At 39.0% G+C, this 24,691-nt stretch overlaps 2 protein-coding genes across 2 annotated transcripts; both read right to left on the bottom strand.

Annotated features, from left to right (window-relative positions):
* Window positions 1–2,557: 2,557 nt before the first annotated feature.
* LOC120439286 (low affinity immunoglobulin gamma Fc region receptor II-a-like) lies at window positions 2,558–7,809 on the bottom strand (the record flags this gene model as incomplete). Its single annotated transcript, XM_039610099.1, has 6 exons — window positions 2,558–2,800; window positions 5,274–5,358; window positions 6,765–6,857; window positions 7,005–7,187; window positions 7,274–7,519; window positions 7,599–7,809. Coding segments are annotated over 6 exons (825 nt in total), but the record flags the coding sequence as incomplete, so codon positions are not given.
* Window positions 7,810–13,099: 5,290 nt separating this feature from the next.
* LOC120438991 (immunoglobulin superfamily member 11-like) lies at window positions 13,100–22,365 on the bottom strand. The gene is made up of 3 exons (XM_039609627.1): window positions 21,025–22,365; window positions 13,650–14,003; window positions 13,100–13,411 (listed from the first exon to the last, which is right to left on the bottom strand). The coding sequence occupies exons 1-3, from the start codon at window positions 21,122–21,124 to the stop codon at window positions 13,221–13,223; spliced, it is 645 nt and encodes a 214-aa protein (XP_039465561.1). The 5' UTR covers window positions 21,125–22,365; the 3' UTR covers window positions 13,100–13,220.
* Between the last annotated feature and the right edge of the window lie 2,326 nt (window positions 22,366–24,691).

Here is a 24,691-nt window from a genome sequence, read left to right as displayed (position 1 = left end):
GTGTCAGTATGGAGCAAAACAGCAACACTGTGTCGACACAGTATCGATACAGTTTGGGGAATGTGCTGAAACGCTTCACGAGGCCTCATCTACCCATCACTAGTCAGAAGCAAATTTGTGCAAATAAAAAATGTGCACGTTTCAAAGACTGTAACAAAAAACTGTTCATACTGACACATGAGACACGAGACAGTTTTCATTCTGTGGAGATCGTAGGAACCATGTAAGTTGTTCCTTTTATGGATTAAGAGGGTTGGTTTAAATGCACACACTGTATTGGTGCACAGGTGTGGGGCGTGACTCATGGGTGTGTTAGGTAATAAATGTGGTTGCACTCACCTGTTCACTGCACCTGATGTTGATGAGCAGAAAGGTAGGGTAAGGGGGAAACTTCCTGTTTGACCGCAGCTTGAGCACAGCTTAAGTCATTTTGATGCATTTTTGATGCATTTTCTTAAGTTATTTTTTGTATGAAGCTTGAGTTTAGATTAGTGCACTAATTTATGCCATGGCCAGATCTTGTAGTTTGGCATAGTAATTGGTGTCAGGTTTGTGAGTTGCATTCATGTTGTTTGTGCAGTCTGTGCATTTGTATCATGTTTTGATCCCATGTACTGATTTTGTGTAGTGGACAGTACAATGTGGAATTAAAGTAGCAAATAGTAAAGAAATGCATCTCATGTGTTTATTGGTGCACGCCATCTGTGTCCTCATGTTTAGCCTGCTGCAGCCGTTGGTTGGAAGAGCCGCAACAGAGAGATCGTTCAAGATCTGAACTAATAAAATGTCCTTTTGACTCCGCCTCTTTTATTAATGTGAAATCATTTCAGAGCAATGTTCGTAAAATTGTATAATATTTAGTTTTTCCAAGACTGAACATTTTCCTCAAACACAAATCTACTTTCAAAGTAGCTGAATTTATTTCTTTATTGATCGTGTTAAGCTAACAAACGCATTCAACTGAAAGCAGATCAAGGACCTGGAAGGTGTAAAAGGTTGATAACCTCCAATCAAGCAATAGTGTCTGTCTGTGGAAAACAACACTGGAAACGAACTCCAAAGAATCCCCATCAAACAAGGCATACAGCTGCTGTTCCACAGAGGCCTGAAACTTTCAGAGGGCAACTCATCAAAGTTTAGTTTAGATGTGTGTGAGTGTGTGTGTGCATGTTACTGTTTTCCACTGGGTGGCTTATTGTAGAAATTTATTTATGTTTCTATTTCAATTTTAACTGTGAGGCTTGTTCCTTCTGTTGAGTTGATAGGGTAGAGAGCAGCTGGTCTGAGTGATGCTAATGTCTGACATCACCTACATGACACCTCACTCATGTTTCTCACCTGCAGGTCAGGCAGAAGAGGATGAACTGAAAGAAGAATCAGTTTGGTTTTTTTTTTATATTTACAAAATTTGATGAACATTTGAGTCAGAGATGAGGCCTTCTGACAGCAGTGGGTTAAAGCACCTAAAGTCCACAGTATGTTAACTGATCACTGCATAAACACTGAACATATGCATATATATATTAATAAAGGTTTACAAAAGAAAAAAGTCTATAAATTATAAATGAAATCTTTTATCTGTATTAGTTCTACACTTCATTTTGGCTGCGCCTCCCTGAGGCTGGTCCTGCCAGACATTTCTGGCAATTGTAGGCTCTTTATCTTACTTTTACACAAAAAAACACATAAAGGAAACTGTTGCTGTGATTTGGTGCTATATAAATAGAATTAAATGAAAACTTATAAGCTCCCACCCAGGTTTTCTATTGGACACACTGCCAGGGACAGTGATTGGCTTTTAAACCATGTGACCACATGCCCAGCAAATCCTTGTTAATGGCGCATAGGTCAATATGTAAGTGGACATATGACTGGATGTTTTTTCTGTGTCCGTCCTGTTTAAATGTTGTCTGTAAAACATTTTATGATGATTAACGAGGTCTCAACCTGAAGCATGTCTCTGTCAGCCTATTAGAGATCAGGGCTGTCCTGTCAAATAGGAGACATCTGGTGGATCTCTAACAGTCATTTTGAGCTTTATGGGAACTTTCTGTAAGTAAATGTGCATTTCTGCTGACTTTGCCACAGAGTGGGAAATCTTTGGAAATAAAGAGTAACAACTGTGGGACGATCAAGCATGACAAAAGGTCAGAAGAATGGAGCACATGTTTGTAGGTGAAGCTCTTTTGCTGCCACCTGCTGGATCTTTATACATAGTGTCTCTCAAACAGGTACCCGCTCTCTCACACACACACACACACACACACACACACACACACAGCCTCCCGAGGATCAATAACATTTGATAACTCATCTCATCCTCCATCAATACATCTTTTATTTTTGATTCCATATCTAGTGATTAATCATAATTTAAAGTAACTGAGTGTCTTGAATAAACAAAGTAAAGTACAAGAAACTCTGCTGAAAGAAGAAATTGAAACTAGCTGAATGTATCTCAGTATATAATGTATCACAATCTGTTTCTCAATCGTCGTTTGTATTTGAATAGAAAACATAAATATAGATAACAGGAACAGTTGCTAAGGACATAATATAATAATAATGATGGAGAACGTTATTATATAACTTGTTTATTAGAGTTTACAAAGTGCTTTGATAAGAAACTCAAGAGCAGATTTTAAAAAGAGGAATGAAAATTTAAGTGACAAATAAAAATAAAACTATACAAACTATAAAAATCTGTTAGACCAGTTAGAGACCAGCAGCTGGATGTCAGTGGTTGGACTGGTGGACTGCTTCAGTGAAGAGTAGACGACGTCTGGCTCTGGTTTAAAGTCTGAACACAAACACACACAGTTCAAACAACAGGAAACACGATTACAAACTTTGTAGTTCAAACAAGACCTCCAATCTCCACCTCTCTGCATCACACACAGTCCCAGTTCAGACTTGGACTGGGAACCAGCTCAGATTATTTATTAATAAGTGACTTTTATGTATATATGCATGTATATATTGTGCTATTCTTAGTTTGTGTATTGTCTGTCTTTGTTACTGTTTGTTTATAATGGAGCACTGTAATGAAAAATAATTTCTCCCAGGGATCAATAAAGTATTCTGATTCTGATTCTGATACAAATCACAGAGCTTCCATTCTGCTCACACTTTAACTGCTTCTTCAAACCTGGAGCCCACAGATCTGTGCTGATCTTTAACTTTGATCACATGATTTCTTCTAGTGTGGGTTTAATATTGGTTCCCTGTCTGTCCTCCCTGTGGCTCGTCTCTCTCTGTTCCCTGTGTTACTTCATTAATCTGTCGCTGTTCCTGATTTCAGTTTGGGTTGTTCTTTATTTCCTGTTTTACTTTGTTAGTTTTCACTTGTATCTGATTTTGAATTTCACTTCTTCCCTCGGTGTCTTGGTTGTTTTCAACTGTTTCTAAACTAGTTGTTTCCATTTCCCTGATTAGTGTGTGTGCGTGTTCCTTCACCAGAGGCCTCACGGGCCTGTACTACAAAATACAGTGTTGGCTTTCCCAATTAGCTTTGTGGATATATCACTGTGGCAACAGGGTATAGTTGGTGGGTGTGGTGCAGGGGTTCAGGGGGTAGTGCTATGGGAGGCTGGCAGGCACAGTGGTCTGCAGTGGTCTAATGATGCCTTCTCTTTTTACAAACAGGAGCATGCTGGGACCAGAAGAGGGTGGAATGAGCTACTGAGCAGTGCAGACAGAGTATGATGGCTGAAATAGCCGGTCAGACACTCTGAGCATTAAAAGTGAATTTAGCACCAAACCAAGCACCTGTTGGGTCACGTCGGGCCTCCGAGTAAGTCCTGCTACAATCACCATGGTAACTTGTGCTATGAACCTAGCCTGCTCCTTTCACATCACCGTTTTTACACTGAGGGACACCAGCTTTAAATAGATCCAGATCCAGAGCTGTGACGTGCAGCCGTCACCTTCAAAGTAAACCGAAGCACTGAGAGCGCACTCAGTGATAAAATAATTAACTGGAATAATTATCAGAATTCGTCGCTGCGCACTACATCACCAGATGAATGATTTGTTTTGGCATTAATCACATATCCTTTTTGCTTTTAGCCAGTATATTTTTTATGTTTTTATAGTTTTTTATTCACTCTCTGATAACGTCTCTGGAGGAGGCAGCACTCATCAGGATTATTTCTGTGGGAGAAAATTCATGTGATCCATGAAACGCCTCTTTTCGATTGGTCAGATGGTGCCAGCATCGCCCCTTTCTGACTGCCAATGTTAGGGTAACTGAATCTACATAATGGAACGATACCCGATGATGAATGATCTTTGTGCTACAGCGTTCTTTCCTGCTGTCCTGATTTGTTTGTTTTGGATTTGGGGTGGAGGTTTGTTTAACAAAAGGTTGAACAACATGTGGGTGGAGCTTCTGTGTCCAGGATGCCATATTAGGGATGTGTTTAGAGCATCTGCAGTCTGAGCTTTAGGGTAACAGGGGTTAGTTTTATATGCAGTGAAGTCACTATGTGAAAGTTTGCTCATATTTAACATGAACAGCCACCGCTGGAGCAAAATATATCTGACAGGAAGTAAAGACCAGCAGACCAGCTCCACTGTAAACAAACAACAGCAGCAGGTTTTTTCTCCAGCTACATCCGAGTAAAAACACACAGCTGTCAGGTTCTGTTTGTGATGACCCACCACCCTGCTTTGTTTTTGGCCTGTATGTGTGGCAGGTGTCACTGGCTTTGGTTTCTGCACGAAACAACACTGCGTACAACATTTCTTCACCCATGCACTCATTTACATTACTGAGTGCGTACACACATGCACACACACACACCACGGTTTAAGTTCTCCTCATGTCTTTAAATAGCTTTTGTTTCCATCTCCCTTTTTGTCATGGTTGTGCAGCCAGTTTGTCGGTTTGTGACAATGTGCAGGATATTTGTTGACATAAAGACAAAAAATGAATAAATAAATACTGCTAAACACTTGTGTTTGATGTAGCATAAAATATATTACTAGTATATATGATAGTTATGTGAAAAAACGATATAGTTTTATTTTTAAACACTGTGTCAGTACAAAGAGGAACACAGATTTATAACCAACCTCACATTCTGCTCCTCGTATCTCTTTAAACTGTTGACTTTACATGAAACACTTTGTTTCTGGCAGAAAAGTCTATCAATGAATCACAAGACTGAAATCTGAGCCATGAAGTGGTTAGCTTAGCTTAGCATGGTGGCTGTAAACAGGGTGAACAGCTAGCCTGTCTCTGTCCACAGTCACATAAAGAGCAGCTGTACCTGGGCCTCCTTGTTCTGATGGTTGTTTGTCCATAACTAACATCTTCAGTTCTCACTGCTGAGTAGACCACAGCTGAATCAGTCTCTGTACAATAAACACATTAGAATTACTGCAGGTACAACAACAGTATTGTTATATTATTACACTACAGCTATATGCATATTTTTTAAGATACTAAGTGATGGCATTAAGAGATCCATGAAGACCTTTCACAGGTCTCTTATTTGAACCCTTCTGTTATGAAGGAGCAGAAATAACCGGAGACATTCCTGTAAAAAATAACAGAAGATGACAAGAAAGTCCCCATCTTCTTTTAGTGCAAACTGACACACTTCACTACAGAGAGAACAAAGGAAACATGCTTTCACAGCATGAACACTATTATTAGCTAAAGCAGAGCATAGTGCAATGAGAGGACTCAACTTCAGACTACCTGCTACTGCTGTCAGCAGCAGGAAGTTACTGCTGTGGTTTCACAACTGTAAGAATGATGCACTATAATAAAGGACATTCTGAAAAGGTTGAAAATACACAGTTAATGACCTTTGTTGTGTTTGTGTGGCTGAATTATTGTTGTTAATTCAGACAAAATGTGGTCAAATGAACATGAAGATAAATGATGGATCACATTTGGGCCAACAAACTCTCCTAAAAACACATCGGTGAGCCTGATGTGGACAGACTGAGCTGTTCACTCATTACAATGAAAATACACTGCAGGTCATTTTGACTCATCCCGCTGCCACAAATACTACACCAAGAACAGTAAGCAAATTAAATAATTACTGTTTGAGAAATCCTAAATGAACCTTTTTTAGCAGTATAAAACCGTATGATTAAGGTTGTGGAATAAAGTTTACGTGTCCACCAGGACAGAGCAGAGAAGCCAGGAAGTGTATTTAGTTTAATAAATGTAAAAAACAGAGGAGCAACTGACTGCCCACAAAGCAACAAATGTTCAACATGTCACAGAAACTACCAAACTATCAACTTCATAATAGTCAGATTCAAAATTTAACGTATAGATTATAAGATAGAATATAAAATGCTAGAGATACATATATTTTGATGCATGCTCAATCATCTAGTGAACAACACTCAGTAAGTACAGAGGGAAAGACAGCTGCAGTTAGGTTTGGTTGTGGAACATCTATTTCACTAATGCAGTCAACAACAGCTTTTGTGAACCTAAATCTGGTTCTAACTTTATACTAAACTCAGTCTGAGACACCTGACGAGGAAAAGGTCCTGTTAATCCAAACTATGCTGATAATGCACACTGTCACATGTTCAGGCTCCTTAAAGACTCTGACTCCTTTTCGTTAATAGTATCATTTCTCTGGCTTTATTTATTAATTTATTTTAATTACTTGATCCTTACTTTGCAAATATGTCTTTTTTATATTTATCAGTTTCCACAAAAAGGAAAATGAAAAAGGCCCATGACTCCAAACCCTACCCCCCACCATATGAAGAAGTCACAACACTACCTGTGCTTCTTCTGATTGGCTGTTGATGAATTGTTGTTTTGACATCACTGTACATCACATCAGTGATGATGTCATCTTCCCCAACTATGTCTGCTGAAATGATCCAAATGAACAATAACATGAATTAAATATCTAAACAGAGATTACATTTAAGAAAGTTGTTACTGTGATCATAATAAATGTGAACTTTATTCTACTAAACAAACTCAGACATGAAAGATCAGGAAGTCTGAGTCTCACCTTCAGGTTTCCTGTGAACACATCGTCTCACCAGCAGAACCAGTAACACCAGTAGAACCACAATACAGACTGATGCAAAAGAGATTAACATATGAAGAAGAAGAGGGACAGAGGCTGGTGCAGGGATAGAGGTGTTTATAAGTGGAGGTGTGGATGTAGGTGGAGGTGTGGGGGTGTGTTCCCCTAAAATAAAGCAAACACAGTCATTAAGTTGTCGTCACATTGTGAATGTTGAAAGCTGCAGAAACACAGACAGGTGAGTGTGTCACCTGTGACAGTGATCCAGCTGGATGGAGACTCTCCATGACCGCTGATGTCACACTTGTAGAGGCCTTCATCAGACCTGGAAACATGCTGGATGGTCATGTGACCTGTAGGCTGCTTCCTGATGAGGGAGCCATCTTTATAGAAAGCAGCTGGGAGGTTGGAGGGAGTGGTCTTTGTTTTACAGAGCAGAGTGACGTCATCTCCCTCCATCACAGGGAGGACAGGACTCTGCAGGATCACTGATCCACCTCAACACAGAGACAAACTACAGCATTTCATCCATTTACACACAGCTTCATCAACACTAACTCCACACACTCAGCTTACCAGTGACTGTCAGGTTAACCATGTTACTGATGGGACCCTCTCTGGACTCACACCAGTAAACCCCACTGTCCCATGTGTCGATGTAGCTGATGTTACAGATCAAACCAGCTGGTTTTCCCCACCCATCTCCACACTGAGTCTTCTGTCGTTTGCTTGTGTTTCTCCTCAGAGTCCATCCAGCAGAGCTGTCGTCCTCCTCACAGCTCAGAGACACAAAGTCTCCTTTAAAGAACTGAGAGCTGCTGGGACTCACAGTCAGACGAGCTGTGAGGGTTAAAATAAAAACTGATGATCTGTTAGACTGTAGATTCTGAAACATGAACCCAATCAGGTCATATCAGTGAGCATTTCTCAGGTTTAAACTGTGACAGAAGAAGGTTACTGACCTTGGTTTGTTGTGCAGCTCAGCAGTGAGATCAGAACTAAAGAGAAATGACACTCAGGTTGATTTGAGGTGAACATAAAGAACAACTCCACACAAACAGCTGACAAACACACAAACTCGTCTCTGATATATCTGCTCATTTTCTGTTTGATGACAGCAACATGTTTCAATGAAGTTTGACAAAAGATTGAAAAATTGTGTAAGAGCTGGTGATAGCCCTCATTCATACAGTTAGGATTTGTCATGATTCTCTACTGCAGATTTTATTTAAAAAGCAGCTCTGTATATAGACCGACTAAACTCTAAGTATATACAAATTATCCTCTACCCTTAAATAACCCAGTAAAGTCCTGTGTCCACTGTGCAGCTGTGTTGATATAATGAGTGAATGATTTGATCTTTTCACTGCCTGCTGTGTTTCCTCGACTCCTGAGCAAAGATAAAGAGTCAGTTCAGACCTGCAGTTGGTCCTCGTGGTGTTTTGAACTTGAATTCAGCCTGATTTGTTTTTCATGTCTTCTCCTCCATCATCAGTTATCAGGAGAGCAGACAGTCAAAGTACAAGAATTCAAACAAACACAGAGATTCTACTTACAGAGCAGACACAGCACAGATGTTTCCTTCATCGTCCTTCTCACTCATTTCAGCTTTTTTTCATTTCTCTCACTGACACCAAGTAAAGCCCGCCCTCTTCCTCTGAGCACCAGCTTTCTATTGGTTCAAACACAGAGGCGAAATCTATTTTCTTTTGATGTAGTTACGTCCCCCTCAGTGAGAGAGGCAGATATGAGCTGAAACACAGGAATCAAACCAGGGACGCTGCTGTTATGGAGCTGAACTGGAACCATTCAGACACTGAGGCCCTCTGAACACATTTTAATTACAGCTGTGCAGAGACACACTGATGACTGACTGGAACACTATGATTCACATTTTACATTAACACCATCCTCACACATGGTTTATATATGACCACTAGAGGGAGATGTTGGACTTTAAACACTAACATGGATACAAGCAGCTCATCAAAATGTTCTTTTCATTTGTGTCATTTGTGGTTCTTCCTTACTGCCTGTGATCTGGAAATTACTCTCAGTTGGTCATGATGACGGATGTATTAGATCCAGAAACACATCTGCAGGACAGAGGAGTTAGTAGGCTGCACAGGTTCCTTTACAAAAACATTTTGACCTCTAACGTACATAATAGGCATGCGAGCAGGAGACACGGTGGAGAAGAAGCAGGCCAGTAGCATTGGAGAAGAGAAGAGAGAGGAATTCTGGATTAATCTGTAGAAAGTGGTAGAGTGTCCTCACTGGGGAAAGTGATGATTTGAACATGTAGGTGAAGGCAACAGAGGTAAGGAGCTTTTTATGGTAGGCATGGTGTTAAAGAGAGAAAAGCAGAACAGATGTTGAAAATCCATCAACTTCTGTCCTGTTTTTCTCTCATTAACATAAAAAGCTCCTTACCTCTGTTGCCTTCATCTCTTCACTTTATTCACTTATTCTCAATTATTCAATTCAGTTCAAAAAACAGTAAAGTCAAAGTGTTTTATATTTTAAGGTCCCTAAAATAATATAGAGAAAACCCCAACAATCATATGACCCCCTATGAGCAAGCACTTTGGCGACAGTGGGAAGGAAAAACTCCCTTTTAACAGGAAGAAACCTCCGGCAGAACCAGGCTCAGGGAGTGCGGCCATCTTATCACCTAATGATTAAATGCAGAGAAGTGTATTAACTAGTGCTGTCAAAATTAACGCGTTAACGCAAGTTAATCCCCCATCACGGTCACTGTGACTACAATTTTTAACGTAATTAATGCACCTGGAGTGCAGAATGACTCAAAATCCCTGAAATGTTTCTGTCAACACATTTCTGGCAGTTTGTCCAAGTAGAGTTACCTTCACACATGCGCAAATGGGCAGCTGATCTGGTAGTGACAGGCAGCTGAACCAATCAGCTTAATCTCGAAGATGATAAACGCACATTGGTCCTCTTGATGGGAAATTTGAGTATTAAAAAAATAACAAGACGGAACAGTCGACCAACATAAAGTATTATGCACATTGTGCAAGAAGGAATTTTCTTTTCCAGCTTACAATATCACATTGACGCAAAGCATATATTAGTCGGGGATGCTGCTAGCACTTTGGCTAACACGTCACCCAGCTTGCGACAAACCACTCACGGAGCATCGGGCACTTAGTAAGTCTACCTCGGATACATTGACTGACACAGCTGCCAAGTGGATTGCAACAAGCTGCAGACCTATTAATATCATTGAGAACACGTGTTTTACAAAGCTTTGGTTCCTCGTTTCAAGGACTTGAAGTGCCTCCCCAAGAGTGACAGAGAGAGAGTGGATACATGTTTACAGAGTTTTGTGTTAATAAGAATGTTCAAGATGTTCAATAAACATGTTAAGTGCGTATATGTTCCCTTTTTTCTCGAGTCTGTTTGCTCGTGCGAAATGAAATGTGATTCATGTAGAATAAAAAAGAAAGATATTTAATCGTGATTAATCAAAATGAATCCACACTAACCCTGTGATGAATCTGATTAAACATTTTAATTGTTTGACAGCATTAATATATATTATATATTAGTGTATACTTACCTGTCAGTATATAGGTTTTTTAAAAAGTTGTATTTGAACAAAACTATTCAACTTCTCTTTGAATTTATATATATATTTATATATTATATTTATATATTTATATATTATATTTATATATTTATATATATTTATAATTATATTTATATTTATATATTTATATTTATATATATATATAATTATAATTATATTTATAATTTATATATATATATATATAATAATTTGAACATTATTTGTGTTTATTCTGTGTTTGCTTCATTATATTGCATAAATGTCAGTTACAAGTTTAAATATAAAGTTGAAAAAATGTAATTGCAACCAGGCTATTGATCAAGTAATTGCAATTTATCTCCATTAATTACAGACAATTGTGAGATTAATTAGTTAATTTTTTAAATCTATTGACAGCACTAGTATTAACACATAGATGGATACAATTATCTAGAAATCGCATGCTACATTTAGAGATTTCCACATGACACTGAGGATGAGAGAAACAAACTGAAGATTTAAACAGGTTTAAACTGATTACACACTCAGAAAGTTTCTAATTGATCATAAGTTTGTAACCAAAAATATTCAAAAATAAAATCAAAACTTTTACATGACAATAACACTGGAACTTCAGCAGGTATAAATATAAATCTTTATTAACAAGATGATGATGAAGAAATTTGCATTTACATATATTCACTGTAAGAAAAGTTACATGAAAGAGGTTGGAAAGGGTCAGGGAGAGAAATATCTGAGTCTGTAACTACACAAATCTTTACTTTTATACTTTACACTGTGAGGTGCAAAATTTGAAATTTTAAACAAAAAAAAGAAAAATATTTAAGTAATGTCAACTACAACATTCAGTTATATCTGAACAATGAGCCAGATTATTAATCATCTGTAATTCACAGAACAAAAATTATACTGTAACAGCTGGTCCTTAGTTTTTCTTACAAATAGCTGCTGAAGCTAAAAACAAAAACATGCATAGATTTAGAGATTATATCACATACATTTATACATGTTTGACTTTGTGTCAGTAAATCTCATGAACACTCTGAAAATGAATAAACTGTAGTTCAGAGTCACTGACAGACAGCACAGACACACATTGTTGCTCTGAGTCTGAACATGATGATCATCAGAGAAACAACTTCAGACTCTAACCAATGTTCCCTCTAAGCTGCGCACGTGCGCAATTGCGCACTGCTGGCACGGTCTCTGCGCACAGAAAATCTGTGTTGCGCACAAAAAAAAATTCTAACCTAAATTGAAATTAAAATAAATACGTTAACAATTCTGTTTTGCAGTGTTAGTCAGTGAGTGACTGGCTGCTCCTGTATGGGATTAGAACGATGCCACCTTATCCCATAGTCCAGCCAATGATGCGATTCACATTCGTATATACGCAGCTAATCAACGACAGGCTATGACAGCGTCCTTATGTGACGACACCGGTGTTTTAGCTAGCAAAGCGGCGTGGCTGATGAGGAGTGAAGCCACGTTAATGACAACGTGTACAACCATTGGAGATGTGAGCAGGACAGACGGAACAATTGACGGAAAAAGTGTGGACTTTATACCAGATTTTAAATTGTGTTGATAGGCCACATAAAACTAGAGTTATGATAAAAATAACTGCAATGTTTGGTTTTCTTCCTGAATACTGTCGTTGTTTATATTTACTGCGGAAAGAAACAGCATTTTATCAGGAAAACGCTCGAAAGGACTCTGAGCCTGTGAGCAAAGACAAAACCAAACACCCCCCACCCCGTACTCCTTTCCTATTGGTGGAAAAAAGTACCATGTCGACCAATCAAAAAATGATATGGCAACGTGCCATCTAGTTGTTAAGATACGGGGGGAAGTTTTAGGAGTGACAGCGGTGTTTTGAGATGTGAGAGATTTGAGACGTTTAGCGCAAATCTTGTGTAGTTAGTGTGTAGTTAGTGTGTAGTTAGTGTGTAGTGTAGTCAATAGTTTTGTTGTGTGTGTCAGAACAATGAGGCGGCTGCTGAATGTTACAGGTGTTACAGCAGTGATACATCTCCTGTTGTCAGGCCTGCAGGTATCAGGCTGTTGTTCTCCTTTATCTCATAGTGCACAGAAATTATTTTTTGGAGTGGCACAAATAATTTGTGTGGCATCAAATTTGATACAGAACAGCTGATTGTTCTGTAAATAGTTTAAATGTTTATTTAAAAAAATGCCTTGGCTGTATTTTTAGGTAAACAGCTGCAAAAAACTTTGTTTGCAAAACTCAGTTACTTTTTTGAAGAAGCAACTATATAATTAAGTTCAAGTTATTTTTACTTCCAATAGTGTTAACATACTACACAGGTCATGAACAAGATTTTTTTACATTTTCATTGTAAGTGGGCTAAAGCAGTTTAAAAGTAGTCTAACATAAATGTAAATGCTGTAATTTGATTATTTTAATAAACCATGTAACTTGGATGGATTCGATGCTGGCGTGACCACAGTGCACACGTCTGATGTCGCTCACAGTGGTCCAAGGGATCGCTCAGGGAGTTTGTGTGTTCGCTCAGACACATGAAAAATTAGAGAGAACATTGATCTGAACATCCAGCTTTCTACAGCCATCTGCTGGAGGTTCACCATCATTTATCTATGTTTCTTTGTGTTTGTTCATCTGACTCACATTTGTGCTGTGGAGGCTTAAGAAGCTCTGCTTTATCTGGATCAGCAGGATTCAGTTTACATCTTCTGTAGGTCAAGAAACCAACAACAGCAAGAAGCACAGCAGAAACTGACAGACCAACAATCAGTCCAACAGATCCTCCTGTCTGACCTGCAGGTGAGAAACAGGTGTGAGGTGTCAACTGTCAGGTAGGTGATGAGTGAAGAACAGAACAGAATCCATTTCCTCTTCAAACTGCTGTCAGACATTATCTACTGCACTCTGATCACATCACTCAGACCAGCTGCTTTCTACAAAGTCTCATCAACAACATCTTTAGAAACAAACATCAACAACCAGGAAGCAGCTTCACCTCTGATCACACACACACTCAACTCTACTCACTCACCTGGAGGAACAACAACAGTCAGGTCGATTCTGCTGACACGCATATGAGCTCCCTTACTGTGGTTTGTTCCTGTCATAGTGACACGACACTCGTATGTTCCAGTATCATTAATCATCACATTGTTCAGAATCAAAGACACGTCTCCATCCTTCATCTGTCTGTCCTGGAAAACCACCCGATTCTCAAAAGATGGATGCTGGTTTTCTGGATCCAACTGCTCGTCCCGATACAAAATCACATATTCATCTCCCAGGTCAGCTCTGCTCCACTTTACATAGTTTGTGTTGTTGTTGTCTGGAGCTCGACATGGCAGAGTGACGTCCTGTCCAGACTCAGCTGTGATGTTTTTCTGGTCTGAAAGAGGAAACAACACAGAGCAGAGAGGTTAAAGGTCAAAGTTATGACGAGAATGATTTACTTTAATTATGCAGTTTATTTCCTTTGATATTTGAGTATGACCATAAAATCTCTCTGACATGGAAACAAAATTCATGTGTTTGTCCCTCTGGAGTCATTAATTAGAAAAATTCTATTGGCCACTTGAATTTTACAATTGGTTACCATTTTCCAAGATAGCTAACACTTCTATACAAGAAACAGCTGATTTACTACAGAATTCCAGCCACTTGTTAATTTTTAGTTAGTGAAGCTCCGGCATGTGTCGAGGTTTGGTTTGTTTGGGCAGAGTCATGTGATCAGTGACGGCTTTATTTGTATGTCACTGCTTTATAAATAAATCATTAGCGGAATATTTGCTGTGTTTTGGTGGAGAGTCTGTGTGAGAGATAGAGAAGCAGTGTGTCTCAACATACTGAGAGCCATGAAGCCAGTGAGGAGGAGACATTCTGTCTGTTCCTAAATTGTCCCTAAATAAAAACCAAATAGAATAACCTTGTTATGTTTTTACATGACTAGTTCAGTTATTCTACCCCCTGTTCAAAAATAAAGAGAAGAATACACTATACAGAGAAGTTATAATATATTATATCTAAAAGTACCTGTCCGCTGGTTAATCACATACATGGAAGCTCATTGCACAAACATACTTCCAGCCTATTATAAGACTGTGTTGCATATTATAAGATATATTGCACTTTTTATCTATTATGTTTACAAATGTCAAGAAGTCACAAACGAATGGAGAACACACCATAGCACATGTTTAAACAAGGAAGGTTTATTCACTAAAATTATTTATTAACCAAATAGACATAACATTATTTTTTACCTCCGCACAAAAATACATGTTCAAAACACAAGAGCCCAATATCACACAGAGCTGTCACGTGATATTAAATATAAGCTCTGTAGAGTGGCCAATCATAATGAAGCCGTTCAAATTAAAGCTTCATACTTTTATCCAGCAGGTGTCACCAAAGAGGACCACGTTGAAAAGCTTCGTAGTGAACTCTTTTTAAACACACGACAAAGCTTCATTTGTCCCTCGCTAACTTTAGTTTCTAGTCGTGATTTCTGTTTTTGACTGTGGTTAAAATCAAATTGACAAATTCTCCAGAAATTCATTGTTTGATTTTTAACCAAAGTGTTACAGTTTGAACCCAAACAACTGTGTGATTGCAAGAAAGCGTTTAATACAATCCAAGAGCACATAAGACACTTTAGAATCGTTTTCATGTTTTATAAACACGTAATAAGTAATAATTCTGGTCCTTTATCTGCATGAAAGATGGGTGAGTGTCTCAGGGAAACAATATCAGCCTGAGCACGCTTGTATTTATTACTGTACTTTTAAACCGTGGGGACTGTCATGCAGACACTTTGGAAACCTCCTTTGGACCTCACACACTCTTCTTAAAGTTTCTGCAGTAGGACTTGTTTTTTAGCCTGTTTGTCTCTTACAGCGCTGTCACTGCCCCCCTCCCAATGTCTTCGCTCCCTTATATAGATAAATGGGGCTGTGGGTGTATGTAGATGGTATGCAGATTGCTGCAACAACCACAACTCCGTTCATTTGGAATAAGTCTGATTTACTGACATATACACGGCGGTAAGAACAAAGACTGCGCATGTGTAAATCTGATTTTTCATAAAAATAATACTGTATTTCCCCACACATTAGTACATGAATAAATAAAACATGAAAACGAATGAAAAAAGTTTGAATGTGTTCACGTACTTGGCAGCAAAGCTGATTGTTCTAACAGATATCAGCCCACAAAAACAAGCAGCTGAATGAAGTCTAAGGACCGAGAGACTTGTTACGATTTAATGTTGTCAGTGTTTTGTTTTATGTTATGTTTAAGGATTTGTTCTCGTTTCCTGTTTTATTGTGAAGGTCTGCGTCTCATGTGAGTGTGTTCAGTTTTACCTCTGTCTCGTCTTGTTGATTATTCCCAGCTGTGCTCCCCACCTGTGTGCAATCTCCCTGTGTTTCCCTGTGTGTATTTAAGTCGCGTCCTCTGTCTTTGTAGTTTGGCTGGCCCGTCTGTGTATCCACCATGTCTCATCCGTGTGTTTTCCCTGCTGCCCAACCGTCATCTGTTTTCTGCTTGCGGTTATTTGTGTTCAGGTTTGTGTTTCTGTTCAGGGTCAGTAGTTTAGTTTTTCCCAGTATAGTTTAGTTCTCCGTTTACCATTTTGTCCATCTCTTTTGTTGTGTTTGCTTTAGTGGCACCAGCCATTTTTTAGCCAACCTGGTTGTCCAGTTTAAGATAAAGCCTCTTCTCACCCACAACCTGGTATTCATCTTTTTTTTTGTTGCGGCCTTGAGCCGGGTTGTAACAGACTACACCAGATTTATAAAAGCTGAGGTTCAGCACAGCTGGGCTTTCTTTGTGAAGCAGGATGTTGGTTTGGAAACTAACTGCACAACAGGCAGCACTATTAGTTATCTCAGTCTCAGAGTAGCATTTCTAATTTTGATTGAAGCTGTGAGAGAAAACGGCAGCCTCGAGCAAGCCAGGATATTAGTTTACAGAGGCTGTTAAAATGATATTGTCAGGATTCCTGGGTCATTGACCCAGCGTTTTCAGTTCATGTTCTGTTTTCGCCACTCCTACCATTTCCTGTTTCATTATGTTCAGCTGTGTATTCGCCTGTGTCCAATTATCGTCATCATCCAGTCTGTGTATTTAAGTTCCTCAGTTTTACCACTTCTCTGTCGTGTCATTGTTGATGTTAATGTCGTCTCTCTGCATGTATGTACAGATCAGTCAGCCAGCCATTCAGTCAGTCAGTCCTTCATTCGTTCATTCAGTCAGTCGTCCAGCCAGCCTTTTCCTACTTCTGTTCTGTTTGTTCACTCCGTCGACAATAAAACACCATTATCCAGCACCGTGTGTCCAGTGTTTGGGTCATCTCTTCCTCGCTTCCACACAAGACACTCCTGACAGATATGTCTAACGTTAAAATGTTGATGACACAATAATTTTATCCTAATGGTACTGACATATTCATAGGGCAGGGGTGCTTCAGCACCCCCAAAATGAATCAAAGCACCCCCAAAGATTTCTTACTTTTTTTTGACAATATTTGCTGTTTGTGGGACACACTACTAAAAATAATAAAACGCATAAAGTACATAATTGAGATGGAACATTTTAACAACAAAAGTATAGATAACCCCTCCCCCCTCCCAAAATGGTTTGTTCCAGCTCGGCTCTCCCCTACTCTTGTTCTAGTGCCCTTTGTGCCAGAGCGATGGTGTCATGGAACGGACATATTATAGTTGTTTAAGAAGTGTTACTACCACCTAGTGGTAATTAAGCAGAATGTCTTTTTTGTAGAGGAAGTGGTCTACAGGAAGTAGTGTGCTCTTTAGCTGCTGCAGTGACAACATTTGTAATCTGATGGCAATGTATGCAATCCTGGTGTTAAAGTCCACAATATCTGCTTCATCCGTAAGTTCCTATACATTTAATGTGTATTAGTAAGTTTTGACACTGTTTTGAGTTAAATCATATGGAGGCAGGTAGATGCTTATATTTTTTCAGCAGATGCTTCATCTGTGGTCATGTATCTTTCACTAGAGCAATGTTATTCTCCCAATGTAATGGAACATGTCTTCATTGTGTATTTTGTATTCCTTTTCTTTGTACAGTTTTATAAAAAAAAAAGAGAGAGAGAGGGAGAATTTATTTTCATCATTAAATCCTGCCAAACACAACAAGCGGCCTGTTTCTTGGAGGATGAAGTGCTGGGAATAAATAATGTTAAGCTAGCTGTATAGCTGAAATTACGTTGCCTGCAACAAACGTTAGTGAGGACAGCATAGATGGTGTCTGAGACGCAGCGGAGCGGATGTGTTAGTGCCTGCCTTAAAACAGGACATATTAGCTGCATTTAACCTTCAGTTACTCTTTATATAGTTCGGTAGGAGTCAGACCATGTTTCTTTTTAGCTGAAAAACATTACACCAGGTAACCTGCTGTGTTGAAAACGTGTTTTCCGACTATGTTTGCTACCCTATAATCTGTCCTGCTCTGTAGTAAAATCAGCGACATTTGACCGTCCTGTTGCTCCCATTGAAATGTATACAGCCTATTTAAAATCTAAAACTTAACATTGTCCGTAGCCTGCTGTTGTTACCACTGTCCTGTTTGAAATGTAATGAGAGAAACTGGTTATTTTGTCATATGTGCTGATATTAAACCCAAGGTACTAACTAGCTAACTGACTGAATGCCCATTAACCTTATAACTCCTGTTGTGTGTGTGTGTGTGTGTGTGTGTGTGTGTGTGTGTGTGTGTGTGTGTGTGTGTGAGAGATAGCCAGGTTCATATTGGATATGAGGAAGTTTTTTCAAAAACAGGAGCCACATTCGGGTAAAAGTGTAAAATCAAATGATCCATCAATAAAGGATAATGTTGGATCAGTGTTTCAGTATTTATATCCTTTATTAGATGTTCATGTGGTTTGGTTATTTGCCTTTTGGTTGAAAGTACACTGAGAGAGGACTTTTTTTTATTAGTGATCTTAATAATATATTTTTTAATCTAATTGAATATAATCTATTTGTGTATGATTGTTGGTCCAAAGAGGGGAAAGTACAAGATCAGGAAGAACCAGGTAAGAAAACAGACAGGGAGTACTAACAGGCACAACACAAACTGTTAAACTGGCAAAGAAAAAAAAACAACTAATTTTACTCACACAATCTGGAAGTTGTGTTCTCCCTATATTAAAGCTGCTATACAGAATCTGCAAAACAAACTGGGTTGTCAGCCCTGGCACTGCATTACCATACTGAACTTCAGTCAGAGGAAGTCACGGTTGCCAAAAACTTTTTGAAGCTCAAGAGTGAGGCTGGTGCCATCCCAGATATGTTAACATTGTACAATCTTCTGGATAATCAGATCTTCCCCACACTGAAAACTGTTATTCAGGTTGGCCTACAAACCCAGTTAGCAGCTGTAGCTGTGAGAGGTCTTTTTAGTGTCTTGAGTCAGCTCCATACCTGCTGAGAAGGACCATGGGTCAAAGCAGACTCCAGCACCTGGCTGTGATGTCAGTTGAGAAAGAGATGCTTGAGAGACTTGATCACCAAAATGTGAGAGATTTACCAACCTCAAGGTGAGGCACATAGGTTAAAAGAAAAGAAAAAATCTGCAGGGCCATAGTAGCATCTGCACTAAAGATCTTTTCATACATTGTATACATTGTACCATAGGCCAAGGTGTCTCCATTTTTCAATTTTTTTAATAATATTTTGTACATTTCAAGGACTCTTCTATTTTTGGAGTGTATTTTTTATGTATCTGTATTGTATTATACAAACACTTTACAAGTGAATCTCTGTCCAAAAAATGCACTCAGTTTACTTTTTACTCACTGTGAGCATCATTCATTATTCTCCCGCAGTAATTAAGGTTAGGATATGTATTTATTTTTTTTTAATTCCAATCCATTCTTCTTTGGCATCATTTAAATAACCTTTATCAGATTTGATGGTTTTGTTACAGACTTTTCAAAAAAGTGTTTTGCTTTTCTTTCACAAATGTGGGGATTAAATTGTGTTAAAATGTACAAAACAGTGATGTCATGTTTTGTGACGAGGACCCAGGCACAGAAAGACTTGATGAATTTAAGAATCTTATGATTTAATAAAGAAATTTGCAGACTTGCACAGAGATGGTAAAATTATGATGACTGATAATGGAGATGAAGACAACAGACGATGAGGACAGGGAGGAACAGGGTTTAAATGCACCAAGGAGACAGTCAGAGGGAACTCGGGACAACTGGAGACATTTAAGGATGCAGGGACTGACAGAGACAGGGAAGAAGTCGCATTGTAACGAGTAAAGTTTATCTTGCCTGGCTGGGCAGCTCTCTGGGGGCTCAGCACCCCCAAAGCTCTGATCCGAGAATCGCCCCTGATAAAATTGCCTGTGTGACATCTGGGACACAGCTTTGACTAAGAACTCTCTTTTTGTTCTTACTTTATGGCTTTAAAAAAAATATCGAGATATATATCTTATATCGCCATCCAGCTAAAAAATATTGAGATATGAATTTTGGGTCATATCGCCCAGCTCTAGGCTGAAGTAAACTAAAGTCTAAAATACTTAGTCAGTCATTTGTTTAATAGTAATTTAACATTATATAATTCACATATGAAACTATGAATTGTAATTTTAAATGGTTTAAAAGCATGTAGAATAGCATATGTAGGCGAGTATATTTCTCCTTTTTTATCAAGAAGCAAAGACAAAAAGGGAAAAAAAAAGAAAGAAACAGGGCAGGGTTCGGTGGTTGAATCATCCGTCCCCACCAATGCCAAAACCAAATCTACACCCTTGAGCAGGTATGAAATCACCACTGACCAATCAGAACAGCAGAAAATAATGCACCATTCCTGGAACATCCCGCAAACCTTGGGGTGCGAACAGGAGCGTCCAAAGTTTTCTTTTTTCCTTTTTAAAGGATTTTTATCTGATCCTAAAAGAAGCATAAGAAAAGAAAAAAAGGCACCTATGCTGTATCAGTGTAAACCTGTTTAATCTATTTAATCTTTACTCTCAAACCTTTAAACAGCACCAAGTCTGCAGCTGAGAGGATAAACACTAAAATTTTGGCAGCTGGTTATATTTAGAGTTTCTGTTCAAAATCGTCTGGAAGTGCCTCTGAGTATTTAATTCACATCATGTTTAAAGTTTGATGAAGTTTCTCTGCTGGGGAAATAAAGTTTAAACTGGAGCGCTGAATGAGCCACAGACTGCGCGCATCAAAGGAAAGTTCATAGATTCATTTGGTGATTTAGAAAATGTATTTATATTTTTATACGTGATTCTAATCTGCTGCTAAATCTCTTTGACACTGCAGGAAACAAACATGCTCGCTCTGCTCCATCTTTTATCATTTTATCATTTTTGAGTGTGCGCTTCTTACTTTGATCTCAGAGGGAAACTCTCACCTGCAGACACTGACACGAAGGCAAATAGGAAAGTCGAGCAGAGCGCCGCAGTCCCAGCAGACATGTTGGTGTTACGGTGCAGTTTTAATCCAATTATCATGTAAAGTGTTAATCCGACTCTCAGTCTGACTGTGCTGATATTCGCAGTGAATAACAGAGCCCGAGTTTCAAATCTGACTGAATGTGATTAAAGTTGAAATAAAGCTGAAAGTCTCTGACTGTGAGCACAGGTCCTTGTGCTGAGTGATTCCAGCACGCCCGGCCTGTCTCTCTGTTATCTGGAGTTATCCTAAAAGTGGGATAGGCGTCACACGAAGCTGGTTATTAACTCTGACCAATTAGAGCACGAATAAGTGCAATGACCTCAGAGCGGCTCATTTTACAAAGGACAACAAAACAGAGTGAAATCATCATAGCTGCTGTAGACAAAGCAGCGGGATTACAGGTCAATCAGCATTCAGCGGTTCATCATTCAAAGCGCCTTTATTAAAAGTGGTGTAAAAGATTTTGAAAGTGCTGCTAATTAGGTTTATGTGAGACCTGGAAAGAAGGCACACAAATAGTGACTAAGTTTACAGACTTATCAATAAAAGTAAAACAAAGCAGAGTCTGATATTCAAGAATGGAGTTTTTATTTATGTATGTATTTATTTATTTATTTAGTTTAATATTTAATAGACAGTAAAGCAGTGATGAACGGTTAGTCTTGAAGCCTCTGTTTCTACTTGTTCGCGTATAGTAGAATCGTTGCTTTGTGCTCTCGGCTTTGTCCCTAAAAACTAAAAGGGGGGCGAGGGTAAGGATGCCATTGTACCAATATCAGCCTTTGTCTTTTGTTCTGTCTGCTGAAGCTGGCGTTGCACCAACACAAGGCTGTGTCTTCTAGCTAAAAAGCCAGAGGATATGGTAGGCATTTAGTCTGCGACCTCCAAGATTTTTAATTAAACATTTTAGTTATTTTTTTTAAATACAGGTTTAAATATGCCTTTGTCATGTACACAATGATCTTGACCACCAAAATCAGTATTTTAAAATTCTTTTCCTGCTTATTTCACCATAATCAGTACAGTGTAGTCACTCTGGTGTTCTTAAGAGTTCAGTTTAGTGCACATCACCCTTTACTTACACACTGTAAATACACATCTTCTATTCACCACCCAGTGTTTAAATTGGTTAATAATTGTAAGCCCAACTCTTCCAGGTTGTTATGAATGACCCAGATTTTTTTTAAATTTTGTGATTCAAACGTGAATGACGTGGAAAACATTTAAGACATGACTTACACAGTGATTTCCTTAATACTTTATACAGGTCACATATTTCAGGAATGTTTCTTAATGTAAAATTGTACAGATACGATACAAAATTTTGAAAACAGCTACCTCAGAACCTTCTGAGCTGTGCCTCTCCTGTACTGTTAGATGGATCTAAGCACAGGTCTTTATAAATTGTTCCACAGTACTCAGTAACCAAACAAATAAATGTGCTCTTGCCATTAATAAGCAATCGAATTGTGACTTCAAAAAGTAGCACAAACGGATACAACAAAAAGTTACTCAACAATGACTGATATTCAAGCAGAGTATAAATGAAATAAACTTTGTGCTTCTACAAATTAAGAAATTTATGATTAATGACTCAAGAAAACCTGTATTTTCCAGGCAACCATATGCCGCATGGCTGAGAGCAGCCGGCCTGGGTTTGAGTCCGAGCCACAACCCTTTGCAGTCGTCCCCTCGCCTTTCCTGTCAGTCTTCTCTATAACTATTTAATAAAGCCAGAAAAAGGCCAAAAAATATATTAAAAAAATAAGACCTGTAAATTCAACACATGTGCATTTAAATTTTGGGCCATTTCAGAATAGTCCAACGAGGACCAAGGGGTTTGATGTTATAAGTTTTGTGTTGTAAGTAGATTTTAGCTTTAAATATTTCCAGCTGATAAGGAGACGTATTGCATTTCAAATGCATGCTCAAATGCTTTAAACGTTTACTTTGTCTGTAGTGATATTGTTGCACTACTGAACGTTGGTTTTAACACAAATTCAAAATGTTTAGATGAAAATTAAACTTCGAGCTTTATTTATTTCGCTGTAATAACCCCAGAATGCTATTTTTTTAAGTTATTATTCTTATATATTTTTAATTTCTGAAATAATATACCCACTGTGCAAAAACCTCTGATTTTTTTTCTTTAACTGAAGGCATCTAATACACATGTTGTCACTGTGTTTTGTACGCGCTGTTAAACGAAGACACAGATGGGCAGTAAGGGTTCTGTTTTTAGCATATTTCTCCTGTTTTGGCTTCCCTTCATTGGCTTCCTGTTAAATCCAGAATTGAATTCAAAATCCTGCTCCTCACATACAAGGTCTTAAATAATCAGGCCCCATCTTATCTTAATGACCTTGTAGTACCATATCACCCCATTAGAGCACTTCGCTCTCGCTCTGCAGGCCTACTTGCTGTCCCTAGAGTATTTAAAAGTAGAATGGGAGGCAGAGCCTTCAGTTTTCAGGCCCCTCTTCTGTGGAACCAGCTTCCAGTTTGGATTCGGGAGACAGACACTATCTCTACTTTCAAGATTAGGCTTAAAACTTTCCTTTTTGCTAAAGCATATAGTTAGGGCTGGACCAGGTGACCCTGAATCCTCCCTTAGTTATGCTGCAATAGACGTAGGCTGCTGGGGGATTCCCATGATGCATTGAGTTTTTCCTTTACAGTCACCTTTCTCACTCACTATGTGTTAATAGACCTCTCTGCACTGAATCATATCTGTTATTAATCTCTGTCTCTCTTCCACAGCATGTCTTTATCCTGTTTTCCTTCTCTCACCCCAACCGGTCGCAGCAGATGGCCCCGCCCCTCCCTGAGCCTGGTTCTGCCGGAGGTTTCTTCCTGTTAAAAGGGAGTTTTTCCTTCCCACTGTCGCCAAACTGCTTGCTCATAGGGGGTCATATGATTGTTGGGTTTTTTTCTGTATCTACTGTACAATATAAAGCGCCTTGAGACGACTGCTGTTGTGATTGGCGCTACATAAATACAATTGAATTGAATTCTGTTTTTACTTTGTCCATCCATCCGCTTCCGCTTATCCTTTCCAGGGTCGCGGGGGGCGCTGCAGCCTATCCCAGCTGTCATAGGGCGAGAGGCGGGGTACACCCTGGACAGGTCGCCAGTCTGTCGCAGGGCCAACACACAGGGACAGACAACCATTCACGCTCACATTCACTCACACATTCACACCTAGTGACAATTTGGATTATCCAATTAACCTATCCCCTCAAACTGCATGTCTTTGGACAGTGGGAGGAAGCCGGAGTACGCGGAGGGAACCCACGCAAACACGGGGAGAACATGCAAACTCCACACAGAAAGACCCCGGCCTGATGGTGGAATTGAACTCAGGACCTTCTTGCTGTGCGGCAACAGTGCTAACCACCGTGCCACCGTGTTTTTACTTTGTCTCATGTGTATTTTTCTAAATAGAGCTGCATCAGTTTCATTTTGGTAAAGCAATCTTTGTGTGAAGTTTTTAGCTGAGGTAAACGCACCAATATCAGGACACTGTTAGGGTTATATTGTGGATTGTCATTTATGCTTAGAAATGTATAACCAGATATTCTTAGAGGTGTATAATCGATTGTGTAGTGATAGGATGTGTGATC

Source organism: Oreochromis aureus, linkage group 3 (assembly GCF_013358895.1).
Source record: "Oreochromis aureus strain Israel breed Guangdong linkage group 3, ZZ_aureus, whole genome shotgun sequence".
NCBI classification, from domain to species: domain Eukaryota; kingdom Metazoa; phylum Chordata; class Actinopteri; order Cichliformes; family Cichlidae; genus Oreochromis; species Oreochromis aureus.
The sequence above is the reverse complement of the archived record's forward strand: the minus strand, read 5'-3'. Positions and strand labels throughout refer to the sequence as shown.

Coding starts and splice junctions, on each gene's coding strand:
- LOC120438991 (XM_039609627.1), bottom strand. CDS start 21,124: ATGATAATTGGATTAAAACTGCACCGTAACACCAACATGTCTGCTGGG. Junction 14,004..21,024: donor CTTCGTGTCAGTGTCTGCAG/GTGAGAGTTTCC, acceptor TTCCTCTTTCAG/ACCAGAAAAACATCACAGCT. Junction 13,412..13,649: donor GACTGTTGTTGTTCCTCCAG/GTGAGTGAGTAG, acceptor TCTCACCTGCAG/GTCAGACAGGAGGATCTGTT.